Source organism: Blennius ocellaris, assembly GCF_963422515.1.
Source record: "Blennius ocellaris genome assembly, chromosome: 4".
Lineage (NCBI taxonomy): Eukaryota > Metazoa > Chordata > Actinopteri > Blenniiformes > Blenniidae > Blennius > Blennius ocellaris.
This window is the reverse complement of record NC_137653.1, coordinates 13,840,689-13,867,084: the sequence shown is the minus strand read 5'-3', so window position 1 is coordinate 13,867,084 and position 26,396 is coordinate 13,840,689. Positions and strand designations below refer to the sequence as shown.

The 26,396-nt window shown below is 40.2% G+C and overlaps 1 protein-coding gene across 3 annotated transcripts; it reads right to left on the bottom strand.

Annotated features, from left to right (window-relative positions):
- Positions 1 to 631: 631 nt before the first annotated feature.
- arhgef25b (Rho guanine nucleotide exchange factor (GEF) 25b) lies at positions 632 to 22,125 on the bottom strand. 3 transcript variants are annotated; one of them, XM_080495155.1, is made up of 16 exons: positions 21,761 to 22,125; positions 11,359 to 11,681; positions 11,172 to 11,270; positions 8,347 to 8,474; positions 7,203 to 7,269; positions 6,979 to 7,082; positions 6,680 to 6,749; positions 4,933 to 5,022; positions 4,709 to 4,801; positions 4,078 to 4,128; positions 3,910 to 3,987; positions 3,623 to 3,814; positions 3,368 to 3,548; positions 3,072 to 3,277; positions 2,830 to 2,973; positions 632 to 1,527 (listed from the first exon to the last, which is right to left on the bottom strand). In XM_080495155.1, the coding sequence occupies exons 1-15, from the start codon at positions 21,852 to 21,854 to the stop codon at positions 2,848 to 2,850; spliced, it is 1,902 nt and encodes a 633-aa protein (XP_080351281.1). In that variant the 5' UTR covers positions 21,855 to 22,125; the 3' UTR covers positions 632 to 1,527; positions 2,830 to 2,847. The 3 variants fall into 3 exon arrangements, with proteins under 3 accessions (XP_080351281.1, XP_080351282.1, XP_080351283.1); XM_080495156.1 differs by lacking the exon at positions 11,172 to 11,270; XM_080495157.1 differs by lacking the exon at positions 632 to 1,527 and having other exon boundaries at positions 2,833 to 2,973; positions 3,451 to 3,548.
- Positions 22,126 to 26,396: the final 4,271 nt, after the last annotated feature.

Sequence of the window (26,396 nt, the reverse complement as noted above, 5' to 3'; positions counted from 1 at the left end):
TATATTTTCAACCGACGTTTCTGTCATGGTTCTGTTTTAGTGTGGGACAGATCTCCCCTGTAGAGGGCGCCAGAGAGCTTCAGGGGGTAAAGAGCAGATATATCTGTAGATCAGGTGGACGATGATTGTTTTATTTAAGTATGTGTAAAATAATTCTGTATTTTATGTAACCAGAAAATTTTATTCCTGAATTTGATGTTGCACACTGAAAAGTTAAGCTTCAGTCGAAACCATAAAAGTGAGAACAAGCTGCAGTCTGTAGCTAAAGCACTACCAAATTTCAATTTAGTGTGTAACTAACATATGTAGTCATGCTTTTTACAACCAGATCTCAACAGCCATGTTTATATTATCGGGAATTGCATGAACAGTCTGAAAAGAATTTATATCCTCAAGAGTTTTGATTTATAAATACAATACTCTGGGAAAATGGACAGATTAATGATCGGACTGAGCCCACAGGGACTAATATTCTCAAAAAAAGGTCCACTGAGCTTCATGAGGACGGACACACACACACACACACACACACACACACACACACACACACACACACACACACACACACACACACACACAGAGTGAGAAAGAGACAAAGAAGAAATGCTTTATGAGACATTGCTGACAGGGAAGCGTGATGCAATGTTTTGTGCTGCAACTTACAGACAGTTTTAAGAAATAAGAACAAACCTATGAACAGTTTTTGCCTTTAATTCTATGTGTGTTCCAGGATTGTTTCACTGATATGATCCCACACAAAATTATTTACATTCAAAGCGACCATGACTGACGAGAACAACGGTATTATTTTTGCTCCCTTTTTTCTCTTTCTGCTCGATTGTGATTCATCCGCTGCCCGACAGTGCGAATGTGCTGAGTTCAGATATCACTGACAATGGAGGGGTGAAAATAGCCCACCAGACGGAAAACGTGTGTGTTTGCTAATCTTCAGGAAAATGTACAAATACACACGGGTCACATGACATCCGATCCTAGAATGACACCGACATTCACAATCACACAGGTTTTGATGGAGGATACAGAGTCATGACTGCATAGAGGGCTATGACATCTCTGAGGGAATGAAGTACAACTTATCATGTGTTACAAAAATATCCACTCAGGAGTTTTCACTGGAAAAGTAAGATGTTTATACAAATGTAGCACAGCAGAACAATCTCTGAGTGATTTCAACCATATTTTATACATTTCATTATCTGTGTATGTGTGCAGATGCAGAATATTAACAGACACACTCAAATAAACACAATCCACTGTGACTATACAAGAAAGAATCCTGATTCGCCTGCATCACCATTACACTTGAAATAAATTTGACAGCCCCTGTAGGAGTGAAACAAACGGTCTCAGCTGAGGCCTGCAGCAGCTCAAGAAAGGTGAAGTGAGTTCACAGTCCTTTCAGATTCCTGCAGCTCGCTCTCGCTTCAGCCAGTCTGGGCGCTTATTCACTGCTGAATATGTCTCATCCACATCAAACCCGATGGCCAGGGAACTGCCAGGCACACCCTAGGAGGAGGCAACCAATAAATTAGTTGTTAGTTGTTAGTTTTAACACAAATTCACATAGTTCACTTTACGGAGGACTCGATTTTCTGGCGAATCTAAATGCAACAGTGAGCATTAGTCAGCTCTATCAAATCATAGCAAGATGTTTCTTGGTTTGAGATCGTACTTCTCTGTGGAATCTGCATATTTCCCTGTGCAAGTGTGGGTTTTCCATGGATATTCCAGATTCCTTCTGCAGTCTATTAATATGCACTTGAGGTTAACAGATGACTCTAAAATTCTGTAAGTGTGAATGCAAATGTTTGATTGTTTCTTTCTCGGAGCCTGGCCTGTAATGGACGGTATTAGTCCAAAGTCAGTTGTAATTAGAAAGTGACATTATGAGACGGACCCACAGAAACGAGAAAGGCATCCAACCTAACTGTTGATTGTCCATGATGAAATTTAGACTAATAACAACAGTTGTTCGTTACCATTGAGTACACATTTAAAAATTAGTCTAACCAAAAACTGTTTGAAACCTTTTTTGTGTGCCTGAAAGAAAAATAAAGTTATGGTATCCAGAGCATTATTGCTGGAAAAAGTCTGACAAGGGTTGAAGAAAAAGCTCATTTCAGGTACATTGGAACCCTGCTGTGACTCATACGTGGAGAGCACAATGGAAATGCTGCTGAACAAGGAACACATTGAGCCAGCCGAGAGTCCGAGGACAACTTTGTGGAATGAGGTCAGCTCAGCACGTTTAATAAGAACGCTGCGATCAAACCATTTCCTCCTCTCGGTGGAAGTCTGAGGGAATTAGATAAAACGGCAGGTCGGCAGGATTTTCCATAAGCTGGATGACTATATGACACTGGCCACAGGTTAGGTCGACCAGGTTTGTACATTCACACAGAGGCAGCAACAGGATATTTGACAATGGCAGCCATAGAATCGCTTCCCCTTAACAGCAGTAAACAGGACAACAAACACAGAGATAACAGCTCCGTCGAACACAGCTCCAACCTTAATCAAATCCAGGGAATGTACTTTTCTTTAATGCAGGTCATGAACACCAAGAAAACAACTGATGTAATTTGTTCCTATAAACAGCAACACCCCTGCACAGTGAAGCTAAACGTGTTTTATATAATGCAATGGTCTTAGAATCGTGACCGCTAAAAAAACATCATGTATCCACAGAAACAAAGGAAGAGAAATGTCATGAAAAGCAGCTCTGAAGAAACATACGAACATGACAAAAGATTCCATATTTTCCTGGGTTTATATTTGGGATGGTGTCCGCTCATGAAGCAAACTAACCTGCAGGCGGTGTTGGCTTCAGGAGGGCGGGAGGCCGTTGGATGTGCTATGGTTGGACCTCGCCTTGGAGCACGAGCTGAGCTGCTGAAGAGAAGCAAGTGGACGATGCCCTCCGCCAAGTGTCACTGCACCTGGGTTAGAAACCTTAAAACAAAAAGAAAGGCGACGTCAACAATCATTCGCAAGAAAGCGAGATGCTCATTTGTGCAGGCGGGTGATTCTGAATGTTGCCGTCGACGCACCGCCTTCAAGGCCGAGTGGTGCTGGCAGGAATGCAGAGAGGGCAGGGAGTTGTTGTAAGAAAGCAGGCAGGGCTGCTGACATCTGTCCATGGATGCCGAGGAGTGAGGCCGAAACCCAGACGCCGGAGCGTCCGGAGATTTCACGGTCCTGCCCAGGCTGTTGGATTTGCCTTCCTTGCGTTGGTACTCTATCGGGGACTGAAGCGCTGCAAGTGGTCAGAACGATACGGTGCGTTAGTCTGGTGCAGCCAGATGACAGAATCTGAGATTATTTTCACAATAAATTGAGCTGGCACCGTTGAGGAAGTTCCTCTGAGTGTCTAAGATTTGGACGACATCGCTGTGCCAAGCTTGTTGTATTTCTGGAGATGACGCGTACATGATAAAGCGTGTCACGCTGCCATCGGTGCCCCGGGAGGTCAGAACGAGGCAGCATGGATCCTCCCCTGAATGTTCCTCCACACCCAGACAGCTGACCTGCAGAGCACCAAGTGTTTGAGAAGAAAATGACCAAAGCAAAAACTCGCAGGAAAAGACAGCTTTGCCTTTACCTTGATGCTGTTTTTAAATATGTAGCCTGGTAAAGAGAAGCCTTTCTTTTTGTCGATTGGCTCACTGAAGATGACCAGCTGCTCAAACAGGAAGACCCGCCTCTCCCTCGCTCTGGACAGCAAACCGCTTTCCTGCTCGCTGACGGAGAAAGTGTCCTGCTGGAGAAGTTTCCCCTGAGCTGTGATTTTCCCCTGAAATGGTCACAAAGACTGTTTAAAAAAAAAAAAAAAAAACATCCTGGAAAAAAAAGTGTACTATTAATATGTCGAAAGGGTCAGAACGTCACCTCAAACCCTTGAAGCCTTCCAACATTCATCATGTCGTTACAGCGTTTTGGCACAAAACACATCACCTCCACAGCCCTCTGATACACAAAAATCACATTCAAAAACAACCAATCAGGATTTAGGGCAAAACGATTTTGTAAGGATATGATCTGAAAGAGAGTTCTCACCTGCAGCTCCTCAATGTCCCTGCCAGCTTTGCTGTAGTATTTCAGGAAGTCCTGAGGAGTCAGTCAGAAAGACAATCGGAATTATAATTCACTTTTGAAAAGAAAGTAAAATGATTCTAGTTTAAGGGGGACTCTCTTCTTAAATCCGATTGTATTTTCACACAAAGGCAGATAAATAAAGGATATGTCATGGCATCAATAAAAGCTGTGTTGGTGGATTGTCAAGATAAATCAGTGGCAGCACTCAAAAATCAGATTGTTTTCGCTGAGCTGAGAGACTCTTACTCCACAGGGGCTGGATGGTGCCAATGCAAAAAAAACTTCTAACTGCAAAATGACTGGTAGGTGATGGAGAATTTCAGACAAACATGCTGTGTTTGGTTGATTCACACTGTAAATTAAGAAAAGGCTTACCAAAGTGAAAACATGGTTTAAAAAAAAGTCAAATGCATTGATCACAAATTGGTGCCATTAAATGTGTTATTTTAGACCACAAAGCCTCGTCATTCTGGTTGTCAATGAGACATTAATTTATTGCTTCTATATCAGTTTTTAGTTCATTTTGATTATCGTGTGCATATTAAATGTGTCATATTAACACAGGAATACACAATCATTTCAAACAACACACCTTCAGTAGAAGCTGATACTTCATGATCCTCTGAACAGGTTTGATAAGTAGATCATTGAGCTGCAGCCGATGACCCAGCTGCTGCCTGATATCCTGTCGGGACATAAAAAGGCTTCAGTGATCGCGATAAACAGTCAGAAAAGCGTCGTAGCACCGTCTGGGTGGTCGTGGGTGAAGAAAAACCAAACCACAATGACAGAGAAGTGATCACATTTGAGTCTCACCTCAAAGTAGGTCTCGATGTACTCGGAGACGATGTGCTCTGACTTGGGTTTGTTCTGACAGTAAACCACATACATGTGAAGACGTCGCTCCTGTGAGGTGGACGGACAAGGACAAAGCTCCAATGAAACATTGCTTCAAACACTGGCCTTGCGTTTATTACGAGTGTCGGGACTGAAACGTGTTTTGAGTTACATTGAGGTCAGTAGAAGGTTATTGTAGTTATTTCTCACTTTGTTGGGGCTGAAAAACTAAAAATACACCACATTTGTGAGACCTAACCGGCCTCCAAAATATAGAATGCAACACGGTTTGTAAGTATTTAAGTATTACATTGTGGTTTTAGGTCTATGGTGCGACAGTGATGCACAGATGTCAAATTAATTTTAGGTGAGGGACAACATGCAGCCTCATTTGATCTCAGTTGGGTCAGATGAGCAGTAAAAAGAGCATAAAACCCCGATGCGAGTGTCCCGCAGGCCTCAGAGCTCACAATGCTATTCTTAGATAGGTACACTAGTATCTAGGTGAGACTTCTGTTCTATTGAAAACATTATAGCACAGAAAATAGTAAAAGGTATTTTGTTAGAGTCAAATTCTTTTGGGAAACCAAAGTCATACAAAACATCATTTTATATTTATTTACTTGACACATAAAAGATTGGACAAGAGAGCAGCTATTTTGTTGTTGGTTCTAGATTTTCCATAGTGGAGGAGTCATTTCTATCAGTATTTAATTCCTGAGCTTTTTAAATTATTTTGGTACCATTGGTTATCAAAGAAGGATTATTTCAGGCATGATAAAGCATGCTCAGTATCTGCATGTGGTTATAGAGAGATATTGTTTTGTTACATAACATAATTTTATTTCCAGCTTTCAGTGCACATCATGCACCACTCAAGCATCTCTGCCAAATGTTCTCTTCTTTACAATCGATATAGGCTTGTTCCAACCGTGAGCAAAACGTAAACATCGATGGAATGACATCATGACTGTGGTTTGATTTTATTAGCTTACTGCTTAAAGTTTTAGATTGAAAATATTACATCCTGCACCTTTAAATACGGTAGGCTGATTTAAATCACTGAGCCACTTTCAGATCCTGATCTTAGTTTGTATCGCCGTCCTGTTGCCCACCACTGTTTTTGTTCTCTTTAATTGAATGTCGGGAATTGCTGTTATTGAATAGTTCCAGTGAGAGAAGGGTTTTCTTTGTCATGCCACATTATGCTGATGGGAGAAGGATAGAGATGCTGAGCTGAAAGAAAAAAAAAAGTATCTCATCAAGTAGATTTTGCTCGTTTTCGTTAACTTTTCTACCTGTGAAAGAACTGAGATTAAACTGCATGGCACTGACTAAAAGCATGTGCATACTTCATTCATTTACAGCACGGGATTAACATGATCGGGGTTCCCAAAATAAATAAATAAAACCTCACGATTTATCAGCTGTTTTGGATGAACACTATTTACCCTGAGAGCTGCAAATGCAATTCATTCTCACAGCATGTTCTCTGCCGAGCGTCTTTAACGCTGATTGCTGGCGCCGAGAGCGTTTTAGCGTGATTACAAGAGCTTTCATTCTGCGGCGACACCTGCACATGACAGATCTACAGAAACATTTCTGCGTGGGGCCTTTTCGCCACTGGGAGCTGAGCTGACTGAACCTTCAGCCAAAATGAAAACACGCAGAATCAAAAAAGAAACATCTCATCAACACTTGTTACTTTGGTGACCTTTCGACTCACATGTTTGATGAATAGCTGGGCCAGGGTGTCTGGATCACCCACACATTTCTCCAGCTCTCCCAGGAAATAACTGCGTGACACAGAGCAGAGAAGGTCATGCAGAGAGAGTCATCCAGTCGAGGGGAAACATTTGCTCACACATACGCCCCGAGAGGCAGGAAACAAACAGCCACAGGGGGTGTGACACATGCAGACCTTTAAGAAACATGAGGAATTCAGAAGGAAATAAGGAGAAACTATCAGTTAACTTCATAGGAACCGGCTGGGAAAGAAATGTATTGGAGACGTCTGTGACTCACTCCTTGTGCCAATCATAAATCTGATGTATGTTTCCAAACACAATCCTGTCCTTTCCCCTCAGGTCTTCTGGAACTCCCTCATTGGTCATAGTGGTCATGTAACCCTGTGCAAACATGAACCAAACTCATCACATCATGGACGGATCATTTCTAATGGGAAACAATCATTTATTTATTTTATAATTCAACTTGCAGAAATGTGGCTCATTTGAAGTGAAACACACCTGAACTATGAGTCCAAGATCTTCAACATACAATCTTTCTGTTTCTATCAGCTCTGTCATCACATATCTGGCAGAGAGAGAAAATAATAGACAATTAGACACAAAAGAGAAAATATTCACATTTCAGGGTGAAAAAATAACAAGCTTCCCTCTTGTTACAGAAACTGTGGAACATTTCCAGGAGATGCTTTTCCCCTAATTGATGAGAGTTCTGCAAGATGATCAATGCTTCTATTCTGACCTGAAGCCAAAACTAAAGCTGAATAAAGTTGGAATCCATATAGCTAAGTAATATTCAGGTTCTTTGTGATTAAGTTGTCATTTTGTCAGTCCATTCTTCTGCTACCGAATAAAAACATACCCAGCAACATGGAGCAAGTTGAAAGTCTGTTTTTCCCCAAAAAAACACAACTTCCTTTCCTTCTGATGCTGAGAATTGATGCCAGAAGAAAAACAGTCAGATAGTGAAACTTCAAGAAAGAGAAACAAAGTCTATTTCTGTTGTGGTGCTTTGAGTTTGAAAAAAAATTCTAATGCATTTGTTTTTTTCATATTGTGGAAAAAAGTTTTCACTTCAAATATATGCAACATTCAAATTTAAGAGGGAGTTACTTATTTTGTACAAGATGTGGGTTATTGTTTAATTTTACTCATGATCTTAATGCAAGAATGTAAAAATGTACAAGTTGTTGAACCTCTTTTCAACCCCTTCTTTTAAATACAAACTCAAAATAAATATACTAAGATATATTCCATGCATATTCTCATTCATCCATGTCAAAGCAAACTGAATATAGATCAACCTGGTCATATGTCCTGGATGACTCTTTGCCCCTTCTCCACATTTCTTCATCAGGTCATAATATAGTTGATAATATACCACCAATACTTGGCCGCAAACAAAAAAGCTAAACCATCTGAGGGAGCACTTAATGCATTTTTTTTATATCAACAACATTGTAATTCCCTCATTTTATATGTTGAATGTATCTGACAAACATTCAAACTTTGTAACACAGTCTGAGAGAAACTGCCCCATCCCAAAGACTACACAATCTCAGAAATAGTTAACAGTTTTATATCTTGGTGAAGCCAAATGTGGTTCCTTGTCCTATAAAGAGTGAATGCAGAGCTTGACACCTACATGCTCTTCTCTAAAGCGATGCTTCTCTCTTCTTCACTGTCCACCGCAGCCGACCATTGGCTGCCCGAGTCATCAGTCACAATACAGCTGTCATCGCCGTGCAGAGTGTTAATGCTGGATTTTTCACTCTGCAAACACACAAGACAACACAGAATATTCTAGGTATTCCAATAAACTATGTGACATTTGTGAAGCTGTGAAAAGCAGCAGTGACTGAGAAGAACATTGTGTTGTGGTTGTCTTTGTTGGTTGTGTTACTGAAGCATCTCAGCAACTTAATGTTTTGTTAGTTGTTACACATTTCATGAAAAACAACAGAATAACGATAAATGGTTTATATCTTACGACCCCTTATACTTGACCTTACAGTGATATCTGCAGAAAAAAGTACATATTTGTTGTTCTCAAAGTACATTTTAATAAATCTGAATGTTACTTCAGTGCGACATGTAATGAGTACGGAGCACTTTTTATTGGCGCGAAGGTACTATATTTTTAAGTCATCAGAATATTTCCATACAGTTCTGCATCAATTGCAGGGGCAGAGCTTAAGGGGGCGCTGTGGGGCAACTGTCACTTTGCTCTCTGTCACTTGGTGCAGTTCTAGTTCATAGTCCAAGGATAAACTGATTCTGGACCAACAAAGACCTAAGGTCTGAACCCTCTGCAGGTCACCTGTCAACCTCAGGTGAGATTGATGATGCAGTTATCTACCTGCTGCAGCTTGTTTTCTCTCATCTCATCATTCTCTCATCTTTTCTCATTTTGAGAATAGTTTTTTTTACTTTAGTCTTCTTTTCTCATTTAGATCTATCTATCTATCTATCTATCTATCCTCACATTAGTCGAAGTTGCTCATCCCTGATTTATAGCATCTTGTACCCCAATGAGCTCATTTCCATGGTAACAAATCATCAGTTAACAAGTAACCATTTGTTTCCTCTATGTTGCTGCAGGAACTGTTGAACTAAGACGAAGGTTGCTAATAAGTTTGTAAAGTTAAGTACTGTAATAGAAATCAGGGTAACTGACCCCTGCGTGGAAAGACGTTATATAAAAAACATCAGTCCCGAAACCTCTGTAATCTAATGTGAATTTGACAGTAATCCTCTCTACATACTGTGGACTCCACACATTTTGTCCTCTGCCTCGCTGCTCCAGATCCTTAATCCTTCTGTAAAATCTGTGCATATTTGTAGGTCAAATATGCACTCTCTGTTTATCTTTCTTTTTGCTCTCTTGTCTTTCTCTGAGCTGGCTGTTCACGTTCTCACATGGCAGACACCTTGCCTTTGAAAACAATCTGAGGGATGACTCAGACCTCATCTTCTCGGCAGGTCTACTTTTGTGTGTCCGATAAATTCTCAACATTCAGACAAAGACTGAGAGAACCACTTCGCATATCGAGGGGCAGACCACTGAATGAAATGTTTAGAGGAAGCGACACTAGCACAATTTACCATAAAAGATGAAAACCTGGAGGAAACAGAAACCCAGACTGGAAACCCTAACCATTAACACCTGAGAAATGGACTTACAACTATAAATCCTAAATGAAGTTGTGAAATGTGCCGTTTTAAGAAATGATGTGGAGGAAGTCTATGAGGAGTCATGCCTTCGCACGTCTGTATATGTAAATGAAGATATATTATGTTAATTAGCGAGTTGTAGATGCTGGAAGGAGGATTTATGACCTCTGGAAAGATAACACGCTGCTGGCTGTACATTCCTATTTACTATGAAGACACAAGAATGACATTAATCTTTTCATTTAACATTCAGCTAAAAATATATATTTTACAAACTATTCCTTTAAAGGAAACCCTGAGACAGTTTCCCTTGATCTGGGCAGCATAAGACTGAAGGGTTAAAGAGTGAAAATAAATAATAAGCTGCAGGTGGAATATGGCCTGTAACAGACTGAAAATGAGGACAGTCATTCATCAACCAAAACAATGAACTTTATGGGTGGAAGGAATATTTTAATCACATAAAATCCCTCTCATTCCTTATGTAAAGCAAATGAAACTTGACTCTATCAATGCCAGAGGGCTGTCCAACTTCCACAGGCCTGTTTCGCACCTTGTCTTTTTTAGGCCCCTTCTTCTAATTTTGGCATGCTCTCCTCACCCCCCCCAAACCCTGACCCTGTTTCAGCCTGTTAAATACAGCCTGGATAGTTGATTACTTCCAGATGTTGTCTACAAAAGCCCCAAGCATTGACTCCACCCGGCTCCCTTTCAAAGACGACAGTGTTGGGAGAAGAATTTATATGAGAAAATGCTCCCATGTGGCACAACTAATGCAAGTCAAATGATATGAGCAAATCAGAGCCTTTACTTATGCTAATACTCCCAAACCAACTGTGGAGGGACGCGTTCTTGTATCTACTCCAGGGATGGCATTATTTGAACGACAAATGACACACATGATAGTACAACATACATAAAACTATGAGGGTTTTACATCTGTCTCCAAATGTTTCTGTGCATCTTAGAAAGTTAAGTAGAAACACTAAAACGAATCAGACTTACGCCCGGAGAAACTAAATGTTTTGGGTTCTTTTGTATCTAATTTTGGCTCGAACTGATATGAATGCATTGTGAGTGTTTGACCACCTGTGTTGAACAACACACAATTCACCAACAGTGGGTGTTATCAGTGGGCGCTAATGCAACACAGAATAGAATAGAATAGAATAGAATAGAATAGAATAGAATAGAATAGAATAGAATAGAATAGAGTAGAGTAGCGTAGAATAGAATAGAATAGAATAGAATAGAATAGAATAGAATAGAATAGAATAGAATAGAAAAAAGAGTTACCAGATTTTGTGTGTCTCTGCCTTGCTGAAAATCTGATAAGCAGCTCTGGCAGGATGGCTGTGAAAGAGTTTCTTGACCCAACGGCTCAACGTTCCACTCCTGTACACAGGCACAAACTGCCATTAGGACTTACTTAATTAAATGTGTTTGCTCAAGAATGTCAATTAAGCTCATCTTAAAGCCTCACCGTGTCTCCAGAGGGGAGGATGGTGTAGCTGTTGTGTGGCCCCACAGGCTTCTGCTGAGCCTCACTGTGGGAAACCAGCAAGGACGGTCGCCTCTCGTCTGACCTGGACATCTGCTTCTCGGTTTTCCCTGTTCCACCTCTGGCATCAGAGCTCAGCTTGCGGACGGGATTGGTGAGCCATTTCTTCAGGGTGCTGACAGGATGCCGCGGTCCGCCAGACGGGGAGTGCGAGCAGGGGCTGGAGCTGCCTGAGGGCTGGTGGGGCACAGAGCCCACTGAAGGACCAATGTTGCCGTCACTGCCCGCCACAGAGTAAGATTCAGCTGCAGAGAGAGAGAGAGAGGAGGGGGTAAAGGATTTGGATAAAGTACAACAGCTAATTGTGGGGTATAGCCTCTGAGGTCAGATGTTGCAGACAGATTTCTGAACAAAAATGTTGTTCCATTTCCTGTGTTGGGCTCGAACTGTAACACAAGTTGCTGTAGCTACTGTAGAAATGATCCTTAAATTGTCTTAAATACAAAAACTGATCTCATCAGGATGCTTATATAGAAAGACATTTTAAAGATGTGCACACATTAAACTACAGAAAGACTGTGTGGAAGAATGCAACTAAGTAAAATATCCTTATTTATAACTATTGATAGTTCTTTTTAACTGCTTGTTATTCATCTATCCAGTCAGCCAACCAAATGGCAGGATCATCTCCAAGCCTCTATAAGCAGACGATTGATTGCATGCTCTGATCCATATCGTCACATTGCTCTCAAACTGGCTTCTTAAAAATGATCATTTGACTTATTTGATGGAAAATCATCTTCACAATCACATAATGTCAAAGCAGCTGAGCCTCTTCAGTATTGGGTTTCACATGAAAATTCTCATAATTTTGTTGTCATTTTAACACCTTTGAATCGGGGCCACGAAAAATGAATGCAGTTCTGAAGACAAATGGGTAAACAAAAACGTGGGACTGATCAAAGTTATAAATTTAACTTGATAGTTGCTTATTTGCACTGATGAAACAAATCTCTTCATTGTGATAAGTAGTTTACCTTGTTTTTCTGTAATTCATGCTGGAAATGAGGTCAACTATGTGAATCAGGTGTCATCACACAGAACACAGCATGTATTCATCTACCTGCTTTAGGCAGGTATAACAAAATAAAAGACAATTTAGATTTATTTATTCTTATAAATTAGAAAGGGTTGATTGTATTTCTTTACAAAGCGGGAGTAGATGGATGAATGAACCCTTTGCTTTCAAAGCAAGATCCTTTCTTTTGTAGTTCATTTTGTTCGGTATCCCAAAAATGTTTGCAGAGAAAAAAAAAAGGTCAACATAAGCAGCAACAAAAATGTAAACGCATGCGGTGAGCAGACAGTAAACTTGTGGTGAATATGTGGGCTCATATATCTCAGCTACCACGTTTGTTTCACCAAGCATACATATTTCTGAATTATCATGGATTGTAAATAAAGGCTTTAATATCCGAGAACTTCAATTTGTGGATTTTGAATTACAGGACCAAAAGTGAGTGCACTAAAATGCACCTAAATCCCAGCCTGGCGAGGACACCCTTATACATCACTGCTGGATCGCGTTTCCAGCTTCACTTCTACGGTCTATGGAAACTGGTACCGAATCCTCAGTCACACTGTTTTAATCAAGCACCCTAACATTAACATTTCACTAGGGTCTGCTGATCGGAGCAGAGTGGAATCTTTCGGGAGCCCCATTTTGTCATTTTGGACTCTTTCCAGCAGCCACTATTCCCTGTCAGCACATTTATGTAAGCTGTAATCATAATAACAAGCTTTCAAGAAGCCAGTGGAATATCTGGGTCAGCCGTTTGCCAAATCTGCCTCAAACAGCCATTAAACATGACACCACACTGACAGTAAAATGCTAAATAATGTGTTTTTTCTTCCTGCTTCATCTGTGTGCCCTTTTTATTTCAAAAAGGACGGGCAGAATTCACTCGAAATACAACAATACAAAGTTCATTGTCCATGATATTGACAGCATACATTTATCAACTGTCTTGCAGGAGGATGTAATTCAAGACTTATGTTAAATAAAAAACCCTTATTGTGTGGCGACTCATTGAAATGACCGAGATAAGAGAGGAAACAGGACGGATACGTGTGTTTGTGTCTGCTTGCCACTTCTTTGCGGGGTGGGGATGAACTGAGGGATGAACTGATGAACCATTTGATTATTTTCCAAATGAATCTTAGCATCATCAGTCATGCTGACAACAAATAATTGAGCAGCTTGGGGAAGTAGAGAAATAACAATTAATCCAGAGCAATGAGGAATTTGAGAGATAAAACTGTGGGAGACGGAAAATGAGAGGAAGTTGAAGCAACGCAGCTGTAATAAGACAACAAAAATCCCCTGTGTGTACCGTCGTGGCAGCCGGTCTGCGAGACTAACATTTGAGGTTATGATCCATTTCATTGGAAGAGTTATATTATTAATAAGTCAGTATTGCCTAGGTCAAAATGATGCCGTATAACCAAATTCATCACATCATCAGTAATTCGATTTAAACAGGGTTGTTCAGACTGGAACTGTAGTAAATAAAAAAAATGTTTTATCACAATCTATTATTTGCCATTTTCAGCATCAACAAATGTCTCAAAATTAAGCCAAAAAATTAAACCTGTGGCAAATGTCTTTTATTCCTTGTGGAACCATTTTCTTGCATATCTGAAATACTTTTTTTTGTAGTACTTTCAATTGCCTCAAGAGTGTAAAAAAACAACCCAACATCTCAATTTGATCAGAAGATAGCTCTGGATATTTAACAGTATCAAAAAACGACATTTTCACCCCCCAAAAAACTACAATTGTCAATATATTTTTTCAAAAATTTTGAATAATAATACATCCTATAGATTTTAGATAAGTATTTTAAGGCACAACCTACTGTCCACTTTAGAAATACACTTGGCAAGAGTGTGATTGTATCCAAGTATTTATGTGGGAAAATTGATTACATTCGAGTAGTTTTCTGATGTTATGAACATGGTTTTAATTTTGGCTACAGTCAAACAACCACCAGCCAGAACTGTCATCTTATGAAGATAGAAACAGTCTCAGGACCAACTACTTCACACTCAATACTGTATCTCACAATTACTTTGTGTCGTCTGTCAGTAAGTAAAGACACTAAAATTAATGATAAAATGTCAGATGAACTTCACCATCAATTGTTGCTCAAGGTGGAGAGTACTTTATTGGTACCCATAGGGAGACTTGTTTTACAGGTTTTGTGATTATCTTGCATGTCATAATGTTCCACTATTCACCAATAAATAATTAAGATCAAAAGTAGATGAAGAGAAACCACAATAAAAACACAAAACCTTGAAGAGATCAAAAGCAATCACTAGCATTAACCAGGATAAGAACATTCAATGAAGAGTCATGATAGTAAATAGAGCTAAAAATAGGTAAATAGAATAAATACGATGAACACTGGGTTTTATTCAGTTCAATGATGGCAACAGGAACAAATTGTTCTTAAAGCATTTCATCCTGCACCGTAGAACCAGGAACCTTCATCCAGAGGGGACGAGCTCGAATTCGCCTCATAAAGGATGAGAGTCGCTATTAATGATTGACAAAGCCGTCCTATGTACCTGTTTAGTCAACAGGGAGACTGGAAAAGACTGTGACTCAACCGAGGACCCGACTGGACCATTTTACTCGTTGGTTCAGCGAGTTTCTCTCTTTTAAAGAGCTCTGACCGAACCAGGCCACCAAATAAAAAGGTTAAACTGACTCGACAAATGATCGATAAAAAAAGACTTGGGATTCAGATTAGATTTAGTTCAAGTTCAGAATATAATCTAAATAAGACCAAATACAACAGAACTAAATCTTGAAAACTTCAATGTACATAGGCTTAAACCCAAAGCAGAGAGTGATATCTGGCCTGCTGGATTTCATGATGACTAAGGTCAGGCTCCACAACAATCCTCTCTATAATGGCTGAAATGATACTAATTCATACTTTTCTGCCGGTTTTTCTGCACGTACGTCAATATTTTCTCTCGGCTGACCTCTAATGGTCCATGATGGTCACTTTGACATCCGATTACTGCTGAGCTGAATGGCTTGGTTTGTGATGTTTGTTTGAAACACTTATGTAATATGCTTTTTCCCAGGGAGCAACAGCTGGACCGCCACAGGGAGTGTAGCCGGTGCATGCAAGCATGCACGCTGTTAATGCATCCTGTCATGTATAGATAACCAAAACGTTTTTTTTGTTTGTTTTTTTTACCTTGTGCAAACCTTATGTGAACACTGACGATTTATACTTAACATATTACACTTAAAACATCTCGAATGGGAAAAGTGTTTCCTGTGATCATCATTGTATGAGTTTTGGAAATGGTTTTGTACAACACAGTTTCTCAGCTAACAGATTGATGGATGGATTTAGGATCAGGAGGGTCAGAAGGGTGTGATTATCTCTGAAACCCAAGCTCAGACTCAGACAACACACTGGAAATGGAAAGAGAGAGTTTGTTAGTCAAACATTAGTCACAAGCCGGACTCCAGTTGTAATTGCGACTGCAGCACTGACCTCAGGCAGCTCGAACGCTGCCAACAACTTGTACTGCACAGTCTGAACCAGGAATGCAAAGGTTACTACTTACATGTTTCATATTTTGTTACCATAAACTACTTTAATCTTTGTAATGAGTAATAGCTTAAAATACATTCATCCATCTTTTATACAGATTGATTGAATTTACTGATATCAGCTTACATGGTATGAAAAACAGGGTGGACCGTAGCCAGTTCATCACCAAGCTAACAAAAGGAGAGCCACAGTGTGTGTGTGTGTGTGTGTGTGTGTGTGTGTGTGTGTGTGTGTGTGTGTGTGTGTGTGTGTGTGTGTGTGTGTGTGTGTGTGTGTGTGTGTGTGTGTGTGTGTGTGTGTGTGTGTGTGTGTGTGTGTGTGTGTGTGTGTGTGTTTATTACAGAATACTATTGCCATTCTTCACGCAGAGCTAAAAAGTCTCGCTCTCTCTCTCTTTCTCTCACTCTCACTCTCTCTCATCCATTTTCTCCCGAGGGCCTTCAACAACATCCAACCCCTCCAGTCTACAACTGAACATGTGTTGCTAGTTTATCTGCAGACAGCTGATGTTCTCATCTAACCTCTGATATAACAGACACACATCTGAAAGTGTCTGTGTGTACACTACTGTTTATAAACAGATTATACAAATGAGAAAAGTCTTCCTTGTTGGGCTTCAGATGTTCTGGTCTACAAGTTTCTGTAAGGATGGAGCCAAGAAAAGCATTTGGTCTTGTATCCACTTTGTAGCAAGGGAAGCTTGTTCATTTTGAATCCAACAATTGCAAACTTTCGATTTTTATTCCACCGTCTCGCAAAAGTTATTGAGCCGGGCTGTGGTGGATTGTCCACACACATCAACATCTGCAATATATTCCATTTATACACAGACATTTATGCCCCATATGATTTTGGTGGTCAAAAATAAAATATCTGTAATTCCGAGACTTTTTCTATCAACACAAAAGGCCTATTTCTCTCAAATACCATTCACAAATATGTCTAAATGGGCATTAGTTCTTCTTCTTTGCTGAGATAACCCATCCACCTCACAGGTGTGGCCTGCCAAGATGCTGATGAGACAGGATTATTGCACAGGAGTGGCTTAGGGTGGCTGCACTAAAAAAAACACTCTGAAATGTGTAGTTTTATCACCCAGCACAGTGCCACAGACATCTCAAGTTTTGAGGGAGCGTGAAATTGGCATACTGACTGCAGAAATGTAGACGGGAGCCGTTACCCGTCAATTGAATGTACATTTTTGGACCATAAGCAGTCAACAAAAAAGTTTCAGACAATTTGGCAGCACAACCAACCGGCCTCGCAATCGCAGACCACGTATAACCACAGTTAATCGGTTTGCATCACCAGAGAATTTCTGCACAAACGGTCAGGAACCGTCTTCATGAAGCTCATCTGCATGCTTCTCGTCGTCATTTGGGTATCGATCTGACGGCGGTCTGTCGTCGTAACTGACTTGAGTGGAGAAATGCTCACAGTCAATGGCGTCTGGCACTTTAGAGAGGTGTTCTCTTCACGGATGAATCTCGGTTTTCACTGCACAGGCCAGATGGCAGACAAGTGTGTATGGCGTTATGTGGGCGAGCGGTTTGCTAATGTCAACGTTGAGAAAGGAGTGGCTCATGGTGGCGGTGGGATTGTGGTATAGGCAGGCGTATGTTCTAGACAACAAACACAGCTGCATTCTATTGATGGCATTCTGAATGCACAGAGATACTGTGATGAGATCCTCAGGTTGTTGCACCATTCATCTACAACCATCACCTCAGGTTGAAGCGTAATAAAGCACGGCCCCCATGTTGCAAAGATGTGGACACAATTCCTGGAAGCTGAACCATTCCAGTTCTTGCAGGGCTAGCATACTCACCAGACGTGCTATCCATTGAGCACATTTGGGACGCTCCGAATCCGCGTATACGACAACATGTTCCAGTTCCTGTCAATATCCAGCAACTTGACACATTGAGGAGGAGTGGACCAACATCCCACAGGCCACAGTCAACAGCCTGATCAACTCTATGCAAAAGAGATGTGTTGCGCTGAGTGAATGGTGGTCACACCAAAGACTTCCGACAATACTTGAGCGAAATAGGTGTTTAGTGTTCATAGAAAAGGTCTTATAAGTTTGAGTTCAGCTCATTAAAAAAATGGGAGCAAAAGCGGTGTATTGATATTTTTGTTCAGTAGAGTTGACCTGTGGAAAGGAACCCTTTTGTGTTTGTTAGTCATCTTGTTTATTTCCTCACATACTGGAAGTGATGACCTCACACATAATAGTGGGATAATGATCTATTAGTCATGGCAGTTTCTGAGTCAGAGTGATATACAAGTGAACACTGTGAGACTGCTGGCAGGACTTTTAAGTCTTTTTTTTTTAATGTAGAAGAATCAGTGCTATTTTGATTGTGATTCCTTTCTTATACCACAAATGTCTGTACAAATCCACAAAAAAAACAAACAAAAAAAAAGTTGGGACTTTTAGTATTAAGAGGTGAAAAACACTTTGTATAACACCACTACTCACATCCTGTCATAAAGAGGAAGCACATCCCAAAAGAAAAGTGCCAGATTCGATCAATTAAGCTTTGCGAGCAAAGGTGAGAAAGCAGTGCCTCTCAACTTGAGGCGGTTTTCATTTTCACATTTCACATGTCTATTTGCAGTGTTTGTCACAGCAGTGCGGCAGAGTAATCACTCCCCCAACAACTGGAACAACAGAGGATTTAAGGGTCAGGGGCAGCAGTGGGACACGTCTGTGCGTGCATGCGTGTGTGCGTGTGTGTGCGTGTGTGCGTGTGTACGTGTGCGCTCAGAAGCAGTGGTGCAGAATTAGGGAAAATGATTGGCAGCACCGCAGTCAAAGAATAGAATAAAATTAAATCATAAACAGCTACAAAATGTTCGACATCTAAATATTTAACAATAACTAAACACTGAAAATCAGTTTTACAAATATAGCTTTGTGAGGACTGTGTGTGTTTGTTTTAATTTTTTCCAAGAGCTTTCCTTGTTACTATAATTGTTAATGTTTTTAAAAGCCTTTGTCTCAGAAAGCAATAGGGAGGTGAGTTCCAGAGTGGGTGGGGTGATTTAAAATACAGCTGGCCTTCTTCTTTAGTTCGTAACTTTGAGGGGAGATAAACATCAAAGATAGGCAAGTTCCATACTTTAATAAACATTCCTGAAATCAGCTTTTGATTGTCGCGATGTGTTAAAAGCTATGCGGAAAGCAGCAGCAGTGGCCCAGAGGTTGGAGCAGCGAGCTTGTGACTGGAACATTGAGATTTGAATCCCACTGAGGGTTGTGTCAGGAAGGGCATCCGGCATAAAACTTAGGCCAAGTCAAACATGTGGATGAAGAACAGCCGAAAGTGGTTGTTAATGAAAAACTCTTGAAAGTACTTAACCGAGAAGCAATTTATTTGCAATTCAACAGTAATCTACACACCTCCCATTGAACTCAAGTTAACAGTTGTGACAGTTTGTACTGTAAACAAAATGTAAACATTGAAACTCTGGACTGGTGTGCAGGACTCTTTCTAAACTTCTTTATTATTTGTCCTGCATATTTAGTCTTTGTTCGACTGCATGTATCAACATTATGATGGTTGATTATTCCTACATTCATAAAATTATTACCCTAAGTGGATTAGAGGTTGACGATCACATACATTTGTAGTAGATAAACACAAACTCCTGAACAAGGCCTACACAATGGACTAACTGAGTTGTTTCTATTTAATTGCAATGGGGGGGGGGGATTACCTAAACCCACGGTGGAGCGCAAGACATCGCAATGTAAATGTTGCCATAACGGCTGAAATTTCAAGAAATAGGCACGCCAAATAACATCATAGGTAGCTGCAATTTGGTTTAAGTGTGGAAAACCACTTTGTATAGTAAGTGACCTCACTGTGGTACAGAAATAGTTGTTTAACCAAGCGGTTTGTGTTTGTACTTTGGTTTCCAACCTACAGTCAAAAGACATGTGTTTGAGGTTAACTAGTAATTCCAATGGGCATGAATGTGTGACCGTCTGTCTCACTGTGTTTGCGGGGTGCACTCTGCCTTTGCGCATAGTCAGCAGAAATTTACGTCAAACGCCACAACACCGAATTGGTCAAATCTGTAAATAGAAGATGAATAGTTGCCTTAAAGAAATGTACTTGTAGTGCCTGATCTTTGATTGTTCAACAGCGACAGACATGGCCAGAAAAGTCTCCTCAAAAGACAAAGTACAGCACAAATATCTTTAACAAGAGCCGGACTGCATACTATCCAAATTATTGCAAAGCAACTTTCACAGCTAAAATGCAAAATTTTTGATTGCATATGTCCCATAGGAACAAAAACATATCCCACAACCATTACGTGCAAATGTTCAACTTTTTCTTCAAACTATAGCTTGACATGTGTATTTTGTTTGAGCAGATTAAAAGGCAGTACAATTAGTTTAAATTGTGATAGTGTGTATTGTATACATGAATTGCTGCTATCTGAATATCAAAAGTGAATTAACCTAACGTCGTTTTACGGAGACAAAGAAAACTACAAAAACTGTGTTAGGAAAAGCTGTAAAAACAGACCAGATGACTTTGATTTAAAAAGAGAAAATATGTGAATGATATTGATGTAACATTACTGTTATCCAACTTTCGTTTTTCGCAACATTTTGTTTTGTGTGATAAATTATGCTTCTCTATTTCTGGAAACCCAAACTAAAGATTAACAGTGTGTCTGTGTGTGAGGTGTCGTGTGACTGTTTTAAACAAAGTCTCTAAGGAAAAAATATTATGTGGACAGTGACTCATTGACTGATTTCCATGATTCAGAGATCAGTGTTCAGAGCCTCTTGAATCCAGATGTGACTCCATCTCTCACTTTCTGTCTGCCCCTACTGTACTGAATAATAAGCCATTTTTTATGTTTATGGTTGTTTATTTTTCTGGTCAAGCTTCACTACAATTCTGAAATTACATTAATAAACCAACACAAATCATATGGCCTCAAAATCTGAGCCTTTACAGAGCCTACATTGTCAAACTATAAAAATGGAGTCTGTTACTGTATGCATCTATATCTGTGCTCTTGTGTGACATGCAATACCGCAAGAGAAAATACTGCATTCAAGTATAAATCAAGCCTAAAGGATGTGTGCTCTGTGCTCGTGCAATCATATTTCAGAACACGTTTTACCAGCAACGGCTACCACCAACACATTATCATTGTTTTATGCCACAGTCTCAACTCCAATTCTGAGATTTTTCTTTTTCCTGACTTTTCTGTTAATCAAATTTAATGTCCAGTCATGAACTCCCACAATAATGTTTGAACAAATCTTGAAACAGTAGAGAAGGTGGAGGAAAAAAAATCTAATAAAAGTAGTTTCAATCTCAACTTTTATCATGATTCTTGTTAGCAGAGGGTGAAGGGCACCTCTGTTTGGATGCTCTCAATAGATTTAATCAGAACAGCGCTCTCTCCTGTAGGCTTGAAAGACTGCATGCAGCCTCATTTTTACTTTTACAGGTATTTGGCATAACTGTAAACATTTCTAAAGATCCTTTCATTGCATCATATGTTGTAGTTTGGAAACAAAATCAGTCTAAATAGAAATGATCTACTAATACTGCAACCAATACAATAAAAGTACAAAACCCAGGTTTCTGCAGCTTCTCATATGTCGGAAGAAAATAACTAAGTCCTTAAAATTGCACATGGACTGAATTACAAGGACAGTATAAATGAGGTTCCATTAAATGAGCAGAGCATCCACGTACCTCTGACTCGGACAAAGCAGCAGCCACATTTACCGAGCAGTTTTCTGAACAGGTGCTGACACCCACAACCTCGCTGGTGCCGACCTCCTCTCATGGTGATCCACTTGTGCTGCGAGACTGAAGAGCATCAGAGGCGGGCATAGTGCTGGACTCAAACATTCAACCACAAGGATACATGATTCCTGTGGCATTCCCCAATGTGATGAGTGGAAAAGTGTGCAGCGAGCTCCATAGACATCCTCCAAAAGCCCATGCAGAGACCCCTGAGTGGCGAAAGCTGTCACTATCCCATAATTTGACGGCAAACAGCAGGAAAAGCAGACAGACAGTCCAGACCTTCTGTCCTGAGCCCCTCTATGTGTCTGACTCTGTGGCGACAGTGGGCAGAGATTATGAGTCGGACCAAAAGTAGTGGGGGAGCGACAGAGAGGCAGTGAAGGGGAGGAGCTGTGAAGAGGGAGGCATGGTCTCCAACACACTGCATTAAGCATCCGTGGCCCGGTCCCACCTCTCTCCCTCTCTTCCCTTCTCCCTCTATCAGTTTCATCTAGTAATGTAACTCCATTAAGAACAATGTCTGTAATCTGATTGGTCAATGGGCGACTTTTGTGAATCTCTCACTTTCCTTGCGGTGTCACCACAAGGCCCAGAATTGTGTGTGAAATGATGTTCTCAACTATCAAATCGACTGTGACTCTTGCCTCAAGATTGCCCCAGTATGGTTTCAGGCTCGGGGAATTCATGTGAAGGTTTTCTATTGATCTTGCCGCTCAGCAAAGATTCAGATGAACGGTTATTAAATGATAAAAGTGTCTGTTGATGTGTGACTCTGTGGGATAGGCTCTGTTTCCCCTTGGCCCTAACTTGGATAGAGTCGGTACACAAGACGGATTGATGGACAGACTAGTTGAATTCATCCATCCTCCCTCAAGACGATTCCCCAGAAGGAGTCCAATATTTTGGTTTCGTAACAACAAACAAAACAAATCCCAATCTATAAATCACAGCGGACAACCATTATCCAACCAATAGGATAAAAGAAAAAAAAAGAAAAACAACTGAAAATAATTACATCCTCGTGTGCTCCAGTGTTTTTCAAAGTTTCTCACATGACAATAAACTCATATGTGTAAAGCCATTTGTCTATTTGCATCCACCAGCAAGCTGAGAGGGAAACATGTACCGGTAGATAAAAACAGCCTCGGATACTGAGCAATTAGTAATTGAACCCTCTTCTCTGGTAAGTATGGTAGCTTCCTTCTTCTTTCTTGTGACACCGCAGCTACCGAAGCATTTCCTGCAGTGGAAAATCCAACATGTGGAAATATTCCACACACAACAAACTGAGCTGGCTGGATGGAGGCAGACCGACTTAATCTTAAAGCCAAGATTAAGTATTCATGACAAGATGATCTTCTGAGCACAGCTGTCCAGGGTTGTGACAGTTGATGATGTGATTCAAGGAGAATTACGCACAAAACTCTTATGAATCCAAACATGGACAAACTATTTTTCTCTCCAGCTTCTATGTACGTATATTGCGCGGTCCCCCATGTACAGGCCGATAAGCAAACATTCATGTCGCTGGCAGAGCAACACAACGTTGGAATCTCAATCCACAGAGAAAAGATTACAGCTATAAAAAATATCTAAAGGCTCTCGCTCGGTTAGCCATCAAGTTAAGCCTTTAAAAACTCTGAAATGATGATCCCTCTGAGCTGAGCAGCATTGCTCTCATCACAATGTAGTGGATTACTGCATGTGCGTGCATCTGTGGGCGTGTGCATGCCTTATTAGTCAATAACTATTCACGCTTTTTGAAAGTAATGCGTTTCTAACTTTAAAATTATAATGTATAGAAAATGGTTTAAGTGTGCCGTCCAACACTGTAAGAGATGTGATAATCTGACACGAACTGCTACTCAGTCAAACAGCGCCCCTTTCTGGATAACAAAGGCGATGCAGCACAGCTCAGTATTTCTCCACCGCCGCTGCTCAATGACGAGAGTCACTATGGTACCTTTGCATCCTGCAGTCCTGCTGGATTTTCTGGCCCACTTGACCTGTGTCCTGGCAACCTGCTCCTCCCCCTCCGACGACAGCTGGTCTCTGCTGGCGTCCGGACCCTCATAAAACAAAACAGCGGAAGAAATATGAAAGAATTTTTTTTATATAAAATTATATATATATATATACATATATATATATATATAGAGAGAGAGAGAGAGCGCTTTTTTTTCTTTTCCTTCAGGTTTAGGGGCGGGTTGAGCAATAGAGTGGAAAAAAGTAAACAATCTTATTTATGTCCTTTTGTTTCATCTCCCCGTACATACTTCTGCCTTTCTTATTGTTGCTTCAGTTCAAGTGGTGCATCTCTTATCTTATCAGTGGAATTTGGACTGATCAGTTGACTGCATACCATTACATTTTCGGCCCAAAGAGATTTAGTTTTTAAGAACAAGGCAGCTTGAAAGTCACTTCACATCTACAAAGCACACATGAAGAGAGAGGACAAGGCTGTAGTTTTTGGGTGTGGAAAGAACAGAAAAGTTTATTTGAAGGATTTGAATCAAAACTGTGACTGTTCTACACACTGCCATATCCAGATTTACGACTTTAATGTAGAGTAACTAATCTTTGTTGACATGTTATCAAAATAACAAGAAAGCTAAAAGTTTTGTTGTCACAAACAGTCATTTGTATCAACTTGCATTTGCATCTTGCTTGATTAAATTACCTCTAATTTTCAATTTTGTGCAAAAGCAGCCTGAGTTTATAACTATAAGATATTTAATGTTAAAGTTAAATGTTACCGGTTTCAGATGCACTCACTTCTTCTTTGTTGACTCCTTGAATTCCTTCAGTCCTCCCTTGAAATTTTGTCTTGAAAGTGTTCATCTTGTAGCTTTTCCTGTTGTTGGATATTCACTTTTACATTGTCGTCTTCTTCATTTATTCAAGAACGCACATCCTATGTTTTGTTGTTTTTTTCTTTTCATAAATAAAAGGCAGAGAGAGACAAAAATCTTAACACAGACATCTGTACCATCATGTCTGAAGCCCAAAGTCAAAAGTAAACGCTCTGAGCTCTGTACCAGGTATTTTTCTCCTCTGAGCACATGAGGACAGCTGGTCATTCGCAGTGGGACCTCTCCTCAGGCCATCTCTGGACAAGAGAGGGTCAATCAATCGAGACAGGTTCAGCCATGTTCCACAAAACCCTTGGGTTAATTTCAGTGTGTGGCATATACCAAAAGCAGGAGTTAACTAATAATAGGCAGAGAAAAAATTCACATGTTTTGTTTTTGTTTTTCTTTTGAAGAGGTTTTAAATGTTGTTTGCAACTGTGACTTGATTGTACTGGTATATCGAATATCCTTCTTGTTTTAACCAAACGTCCAACTTTAATTCCAGTTTTTACTCAAAAGAAAAGCTGTGGAGTGCAACCGCACCAAAAATACTTCAACTGTACCAGGTATTCATAAAGCACAAAGGACCTTTAGATTGACATTGTGATGATAAAGTCTGATATTCATGACAATGGCATTTGTGCTTTGTTTTTAAAATCTTCTTAAAAAATAATTAAATCAAATCACTTGAAAGGGGTATCTGTGATCATCTTCCTTTTAAGATGAATGAAAAGGACCCCTTCCTGTTAATGTGTCTAATTCTGACTGAACAACACCGAGGAGCTCACAATGGTGTGCATCACACTGCATAGCACAGCAGCACACGGCATTAATGTGTAATTGTTTGAGTGACTCGGGTGCAATCGGGTGAATGTGACTGATCATGTAAACTACCGCTGAAGTCGGAAAATGTGCTATATAAGTAAAATTCCATTTATCATCACTACTGCGTCGTGACCTCTCAAAATAACCACGGGAAGTAAGAAAATGGTATCACTTAGTGTCATTTAAGCTGGGAAGTTTTCGTTTTGTTGCCTTTATAACTTCTTTGCTGCTGGAATGCATCCCATCTGTTCAGAGCACCGTGGCCACGTCTGATGGGATTTGATCGTCTGTGTGTAAGTCTTCACAATTAATTAGATTCCCCTGGCTTAAGAAGCTTACGGTTAACATTTCATACACTTAAAAGTGGATTAGGGACTTATTCATGGAAATAACTACAGTATGCTAAATGCAGTTATTGTTTATTATTTATATCTTGTTGCATAAATGCATAATTATTCATATCAGATGTTTTGTATCTTCCATGTTTTTGTGACTCAAGATAAATGTGTAGTTGCTCAAGTGTGACTGTGACAAAAAAAAAAAGTTGGTATCTAATTATTTTGCAGATCAACACAATTCTGCCTTACAGAACCTACATCATTCACATAGCAAATGAAGAAGGTTTGTTGTTGATGTGGACATGTAGGGTCAGTACTGGTTTTAGTTTGGGTCAATGGACACATCGATACATGTTTTAGTCCCGTCTTACAGTCTGCATACAAACTAGCTCATATCTGAGCTACGGATGGTGTGGTAGTTAAGACGTAGCATAGGGTCAGCTTGTTGTGGTCCTGAGGCAACAGTAGAGATTGCATCAACAACACAACAAATATGACTATTGTGGCAATTAGTTTTCTGTACATCTTAAGAGTCAATGGGATATACATGCACTTAAAAGACAA